Source organism: Halyomorpha halys, unplaced genomic scaffold (genome assembly GCF_000696795.3).
Source record: "Halyomorpha halys isolate HHAL.00 unplaced genomic scaffold, Hhal_1.1 Scaffold273.1, whole genome shotgun sequence".
Lineage (NCBI taxonomy): Eukaryota > Metazoa > Arthropoda > Insecta > Hemiptera > Pentatomidae > Halyomorpha > Halyomorpha halys.
Genome location: NW_027106425.1, coordinates 561,021 through 569,426, shown reverse-complemented (window position 1 = coordinate 569,426; position 8,406 = coordinate 561,021). Strand labels below are relative to the sequence as shown.

General features: G+C 30.6%; 1 protein-coding gene across 1 annotated transcript in view; it reads left to right on the top strand.

Annotated features, from left to right (window-relative positions):
* Nucleotides 1-1,588: 1,588 nt before the first annotated feature.
* The window catches only part of LOC106680644 (glucose dehydrogenase [FAD, quinone]), an 87,654-nt gene continuing 80,836 nt past the window's right edge, over nt 1,589-8,406 (top strand). The window contains exon 1 of the mRNA XM_014420507.2: nt 1,589-3,043. Coding sequence (XP_014275993.1) covers nt 1,637-3,043 — 1,407 coding nt within the window. The 5' untranslated portion in view covers nt 1,589-1,636. The remainder of the gene's footprint in view (nt 3,044-8,406) is intronic.

Here is an 8,406-nt window from a genome sequence, read left to right as displayed (position 1 = left end):
TAGAAGTAAATAATAACATGAAGGTTTGGAAGGAAAGGTTATAAAACAAGTTGCTCGAAAAATCCGCTAGGATCTTTAATGCATTTACCATTTAACAGGACTTAAATAGGTCTGCTCACAATCATATACTTAAAACATTTAACACGGTAAAATACTTTAAATTTAACACAACGTTATGAATACCCCTAATGTTGTGCTACCCAACTTCATTGGGTTGCCTCATACACAGCATACTTATGACTAGTGAAGCACAATTTTTTTTAATAATTATATTAATATAAATAGTCATAGCATAATTTTGTTTTTTAAATAGTCGCATTATAACAATTTCTTCATTATGTAATAAAATTATACATAATTTATTTTTTACTTTTTATTGTTTATTATTTCTTCCCTTACTCATTTTAATTTTTTTTCCTAGCTTTTTATCGTTCTTTAAATATGTTTAATTTTTCCTGTATTTCAATTCTACAAAATTTTCTCTCCCCTTTTTTTCCATCACACATAAAAGTAAATTTAAGTTAAAAGTATAAAAATCATATAACTAGAACAAAAAATTACATATCAGAGTATGTTATTCTATGTATCTTGACTTCTGATATATTATTGCCGTAGCAACAATACCTAAAGTAATGTTCTTATAAATTGTTAGGTTGTATTAACAGATAATAAAGATGAACTACTTTTATAAATGTATATAATTTTATAATAATAATTTGACATCAATTTTTCTTATTGTTATCAACATTCTGGTTTTAAATTTGTTACCGTTTCACGCATTTATTCAATAAATTCATTCCATGTTTATTTATATATGAATTCCTTACAACTTGACATTAGATCTAAGACTGTAAGTAAATTATATTGAAGCGTTGAAAAATTTATATAAAAATCTTTGTATTTTACAACAGTATTTATAGTTTTTATATTTCTTTAAATAAAAACCTAACTGATATATATTTTTAAAGCATTTATTCTTAAAATCAATAGATCTCAGCATAATGTTTATGAAGTAGAAAAATTATATATGCCAATGTATACCTTTTTTTTTTTATTTTAATTTTTTTTTATGTTTTACTATAAAAGCGAATAGAAATAAATATTTTGCGAAAATGGTGATAATTATCCTATAAATGTCTTTTTTATAAGTCTACCCTACTGGAATTTCACTGATTTTTAACAAGATATTGTCAAAAGTGAAAACAAAATATTTTAAAAACGTTTACAAATATATGGGAGGGAGAATATTATCTTTTATTTGTTTGATCGATTGAAATCCTTTAAAAATAAGAAAATTTAACTTTACATTTATGCTTGTACTCACAGGATATCGACTTAACAATTTTTCTCACAAATTTGGTTCTTATTATTAAGTAATTATACATTTTAATGTTAATTTTGTAAGTGCAGCCATCAGTTCTTAATATCTGTATAAAAGAAATGCAAACAAAATTATGTAAAATGTAATGCTAAGTTAAAAAATATTTATTAAAATTGAGAGACAGCGGAGAGCGCGTAGGAAGGAGCAACGGCGAAGGGTAGCGGGAGGTCGGGCGGCTCAGTCGAGTTCGACATGGTCTTCCTAGCAGCTCTCCTCTTCCTCGCTCCGGTACATGCACAGCCCTCCATCTTCGACATGTACCGCGAGGTCTTCGATATTCCTTATGGTGCAACCAAGGACATCAAGTTCTTCGAAAAGGAATACGACTTCATCGTGATCGGTGCCGGATCTGGCGGCAGTGTCGTAGTCAACAGACTCACAGAGAGATCGGACTGGTCCGTCCTCCTCGTAGAAGCCGGTAAAGAAGAAATTCTGATCACCGATATCCCCCTATTAGTATCCTACATCCTGAGCACTGAATACAACTGGGGATATTCTACTGAGCCACAGAAGGGTGCATGTCTCAGCATGAATTATGGTAAATGTAGTTGGCCGAGAGGTAAAGCAATGGGTGGAACCAGTGTTATTAATTATATGCTTTATACAAGAGGATTTAAAGCCGATTATGACCTCTGGGAGTCGCTGGGAAACTATGGTTGGGGATATGAAGATGTCGTTCCATACTTCTTGAAGGTCGAGAACCTCAATGTACAAAGCCTTAATAGGTCCAAATACTACGGGAAAGGTGGTTATATGAATATTGAAAGACCGAAATGGAGAACTCCGTTAGCCAAAGCTTTTCTCGAAACTGGAAGGACTCTCGGTTACCCTGTAGGCGATACGGACAGCTTAACTAATGAAGGATTTTCATACGTACTAACGACGACAAAAAATGGAGCGAGAATGAGCGCTTCCAAGGCATTTCTTAGGCCGATAAGAAACAGAAAAAATTTGCAAGTTTCTAAGAGGACAAAAGCTACGAAAATATTGATAGATAAAATAACTCGCAGAACTATTGGTGTGGAAGTTGTAAAGAACAGAAAAAAATACGTTATAAGAGTGAGAAAAGAAGTGATATTGTCCGCTGGGAGCTTGAATTCGCCTCAACTCCTCATGTTATCGGGTATCGGACCTAGTGAACATCTTCGGCAACTAGGTATACCAGTCATCAGAGATTTGAAAGTGGGTTACAATCTTCAAGATCATGTGTCTATGGCCGGATTGGCCTTCTTCATCAATGATACCGTCTCCATTGTCGAAGACAGGTATAGGAATCCTCGCTATATCATCGACTACTGGCTAAACGGCAAGGGACCCTATACTCTTCCGGGTGGAGCTGAAGCGATGGCATTCTACGAGACCAAGTACAATCGTAGATCTGGTCATCCAGATATCGAGCTCGTCTTCGGGCCCGGTGCCTTTACTGGTGACATCGGTGGTTCGATTAGAAAAAGTTATAACATGAATGAGACTTTCTATGACGCAGTGTACAGGCCGTTCCAGGGCCGAGATGCCTTCAACATCGTCCCGGTTCTGCTCAAACCCCACAGCAGAGGAAGGGTGCTACTCCGTTCGAAGAACCCTTTTCATTGGCCTTTGCTTTATGCAAACTATTATACTGACAAAAGAGATCTTCTTACGATGGTCGAAGGGATAAAACAGGTAAGAATTCTTACATATAATTAATTATCTTGGTCATTTAATGTTTCTTCATACCATAAAAATAACTGACTTGTACATTTCATCACGACCACACAAAGGGCTCGAACGACAGGCGAACTAAGTGGTCGACATTGACCTCAGCCAACTGATCATTGAGTGGGTTCAGAAAGTGTCTGCTAAGCCTCACAAAGCCCAGTAATTATCTGCCGAATAGAATTTAACGAGCCAATTCAGCACTATATAAAGAAGTATAAAATCACTAAAATGATATAAAAAATATCATGTATTCAAAAGACTTCTTTAATAACATGTGTATATATATTCAACTAAATATTAAAGGTTATGAAAAAAAAAAAAAAAATGATACGCACAACAAAATGATAGTATACACAAAATCGAATGACAACGTTATCACGCAAATTGACAATGGGTGAAAATTAGTGAGAAAGGGTGCCAAATTTTCATTATTTCACTTCAATAACACATATAATGATAATTATGTACTTCAAATTATTTAAGATAATCAGGGATATAACTGAAAATACAACATTAATGCTCTCATATTTATTTTTATTAAATATTTAATCGTTTTAATAATATTTTTGGAATATTTTTTATTAATTTTTTATCATGGTAGCAGTAATCAAATTTTCTATTCCTTTTCATGTATTATATTTTTTCTACTTGTATTATTTGTTGAGGTCTAACTTATAATATTAAAAAGTTTTTTATCATTATTTTGGACTTATATAATTCCAATAAGCTTAATAGTTGTATTAGTAATACAAAGGGCAAAATATCTGATTGTGAAATTTTTGAAAAAGTTTGTATAGAAGAAAAAAAAAAGAATCGGACAACACAACAGCACTTTCTATACTTCAACATAACGTTAAATTACAACATAAATTTTGAAATAGCTAAAATATTTGGATATGGTGAACAGAACCAGAATCAGAAAATTATTAGAGTTATCAAATATCACTGAAAACAATAAAATAACAATTAATTATAAACAAAGACTATGCATCCCGGAGTTCACTGTACTGACCTAATAAAAATAAATTAAAAAAATTACCATAAATAGAATTACAATATCCAATAAAATAATTATTAAAAAGTCAGTTACAAAAATATTTAAATATTTTTAACAATAGACAATTACACAGAGAACAAAGTCTAAGGTAGGGGCTGAACAAGTAAACATAGATGTGGAATTAATGGCTAGAGAATTTTAATTTAAATGACTTTAATTATATTTTTAGTTCATAAAATGTGACTAATATAATGTAATTGTAATAAAAAAAGTATCGAACGACAAAATTTATGTAAAGTGTAGTAAATGTCTACTAACGGGATGCTTCATAAATGGGGAGGAAAGCACCGAAACGTCAACAAATAATGTATGAAGAAACAATACCGCCTTGTTTGACTAGTGGCACATATGAAAAAAAAAATATGGATTTATTTTAAAATGGATATTTCCTAGAGATATTAGCGTAGACAGGGGGTTTTCTTATCTACTGTGGTCCCTCTATAGACAGTCCAAAAATTAACGGTAAAATCCATAAAATACGGCAAATACATAGTGAAAATGATACATAATACATGGTCAAATACCTAATAAATTATGGAATTTAAAAAATAATAGATCGAAGTTTCAGATTTCCAATAAAATTAATTATTTTATATTATGTAGTATAAGTACTCTTATATCAAATTATGATTTTATTTATTTAATACCAGATCAGCCTGGTGGGTCTTACATGGTTTTTTTTTTTTTTTTTTTAACAATTGATTATGGGGGAGGAGGTATAGTCTCATACAAAAGACACCTCTAACTATATACAATGTTATAAATTTTAAAAAATCAAGATAAAATAAGTAGATTAAAATAATAATTCTTAATAAAAGATCAAAAAAAGTAAAGTTAATAATAAAAACAACAATGACATATGTTTTGATTTATGACTTTTACCTCACTTATTGAGAAACTCTTTCTCCTTATTTTATTGGCTAGTGGATATTGATATGTTTCTAAGAGACATTGGCTAATTGTACGACCAGAAGTCAGTGTATGTATAAAAACAATTAAACTCCCTCAAAATCTGAGGTTTTCCGATTCAAGACATGTACGATAAAAAAATCTGTTAGCCATCAACGGGTTTCCTTCGTGACTACCGAGCTTGTTTTTGATTTTAATTTGACACCTAATGATAAGTCACAGGTCACTCAATATTAGTACAACAGACAAAGATGAGAAAAAAGTCATTTTTTTTTTTTTTTTATCACTTTAATGAAAACTGTGTATAATTACTAGCCAAAATTGATGAGTCTGCCAAGTATGGATATGGGGAATAAAAAATGGCGTCTGTTTCAAAACATTAAAATAATGTTAATTTTTCATTCGGAGCTCTATATTTTAAAAAATACCGACAATACTAGAAATTATTTAAAGAAGAGTAAATTTGCTAAAATATTAGCCCTAATAGAGCTAATTTACGTCCAATAGTTATACTCAAGATATAGCTTTTTAAAAAGCAACATTTCATAAAAATGTACTGAAATATCAGTAGTTAGTGAATATTTTGAGAAATCTATATCTCAATAATCATTCGACGTACAAATGTCTATTAGCACTCGAATTAAAGCTAGTGTAGTGCACCATAAAGTAGTTTCTGACCTTTACCTTCGTAGGAGTAGTAGAAATATCATAAAAACGAAGATAAACGACTTTATATTACATTTACCCATCCTGACCCATTAATTCTTAATATCTCATCCTTAACAATCCCTGATAATCCTCCGAGGCGTCTGAAAAGAAGATGGCCACGGGGCCTTCTAATTTAAATTAATGCTTGAAATACCACCAATGGGTGGTTCCTTCCCAAGATATACATGTGTAAATGAAACATACAACATATTTACTTATTGTATTTATTATTTGTACAGTTGTAAATCACATTAAATAAATAAATTAAAAAAAATATTACATTAATGTATTTTTAATTTGATTACTGGCAGACATTTGTACGCCCAATGGCCTCTGAGATATATTTTGTTTCATAAATCAAAACTTTGGCTCAACAACTAGAAATCATCTTGTTAATTTATTTTGCTAAATGAAACTACTACTAGTTATGTTCACATATTATGAACTACTTTATAGCACATTAAACTAGCTTTAATATGAGTACTAAAAACATCTATACGTTAACATTTTCCTGAGATATAGACTTCCGTAAACAAATTCATTAATTGCTGATTTTTTATTTAATGTTACTTTTTTTAAAAACTGTATCTCAGGAACTGTTGAACGTAAAGAGCTCTATTAAGACTCATATTTTAGCAAATTTACTACCACTTTACTACTTTAAATGATGTTTTATTATGTTTTCATAACATAGTCCTATCAAGTTTGGAGCAGTAATTATACATAGTTTTCATTAAAGTAATGAAAAATTGGGGTAAAATAACTGACTTTTTTTTTCAATCGGGCTCTTGTACAAGTAGTAAGAATTTTGAAAGAATACAAACTGTCTTATATATGTTTAATATTTATAAGCCAAGATTAAAGTACTGAAGTAATAATTAATAAATTGTAGCTAATGAACGATGTATCTTTAATCTTTATATAGTGCGTGGCCTTCCAGTAGTTACTTTTTTAAAAACTGTATCTCAGGAACTGTTGAACGTAAAGAGCTCTATTAAGACTCATATTTTAGCTAATTTACTACTTTAAATGATGTTCTATTATGTTTTCATAACATAATACTATCAAGTTTGGAACAGTAATTATACATAGTTTTCATTAAAGTAATAAAAAATTGTGGTAAAATAACTGACTTTTTATTCAATCGGGCTATTGTACAAGTAGTAAGAATTTTGAAAGAATATAAACTGTCTTTTATATGTTTATTATTTATAAGCCAAGATTAAAGTACTGAAGTAATAGTTAATAAATTGCAGCTAATGAACGATGTATCTTTAATCTTTATATAGTGCGTGGCCTTCCAGTAGTTACTTTTTTAAAAACTGTATCTCAGGAACTGTTGAACGTAAAGAGCTCTATTAAGACTCATATTTTAGCAAATTTACTACTAATTTACTACTTTAAATGATGTTCTATTATGTTTTTATAATATAATACTATCAAGTTTGGAACAGTAATTATACATAGTTCTCATTAAAGTAATAACAAATTGGGGTAAAATAACTGACTTTTTTTTCAATCGGGCTCTTGTACAAGTAGTACGAATTTTGAAAGAACATAATCTGTTTTATATATGTTTATTATTTATAAGCCAAGATTAAAGTACTGAAGTAATAATTAATAAATTGCAGCTAATGAACGATGTGTCTTTAATCTTTATATAGTGCGTGGCCTTCCAGTAGTTCTGTGCCGACCGCTGTCCTATTTCGATAATAGTACAGAGAACAATATATATACAATATTCCATAATTATATTCATGCTATTTCTAAGAAATATTCATATATTATCTAGTCAACAGTGACTACCATTCAGATGTGTACGAATATACAACTGATAATGAGATTCTACGAGTTTTATTTCTTTGTTCCGCTACCGCTTAGTTTTACTTTCTTCAGTTGGAAAGTCCTTGTATTGGATTAGGGTTGGTACTTAAAAATCAACATCCTCCCGTACTCCAACCTCGATCTCTCCTCAGCCGAAAAACTGTTGAATAATACATACTTCAATCAAAAGTGCCGAATTAAATACCTTACTATAATTAAAACAAATTAAATTTGTTGTTGGGTCGTGTTAATTTAGTTTTAGAAGACTTCTGAGCGGGATCTTTATCACTCGCGCTGTGGAACTTTGGCCGCAATAGCTGAAAGGGAGTTGTGTTGTCTGGGCCGGTTTTCGTCGAAAGTGAAACTGACGTCCAAGACGTGAAGGCTGTAGTGGAGTGTGGCCCTTGTTTCGGAACATTAGTTATCCCGTGTCTCTTTCATTCTTTCCGAAGAATCGATCTGCCTCGAATCAATTGCTGGGAAATGAAATAAGTACGGACACAAGTAATAGTAAAGAAAGAAAATCACTTTGTATTGGCTTCCAATTGGTCGAACATCGGATTTCAAACAGACCAATCCGGAACTTTAAAGTAATTTCGATTACAATAAACGTACTATTCAGGAAGTAATTATTCAAAATAATTGATAAATATTAGTAATAATATATCATTTTTAGTAGTTTTTTGGTGAAGGCAGGTTTATGAATCAACTCAAGATGGTCTGTCAATACATTACCACAAATTTATTAATTTATTAGTTCCCCCATTTTTAAAAAGATCTTTAAATTTTTTTATCATTATATTGGACTTATATAATTCCAATTATAATT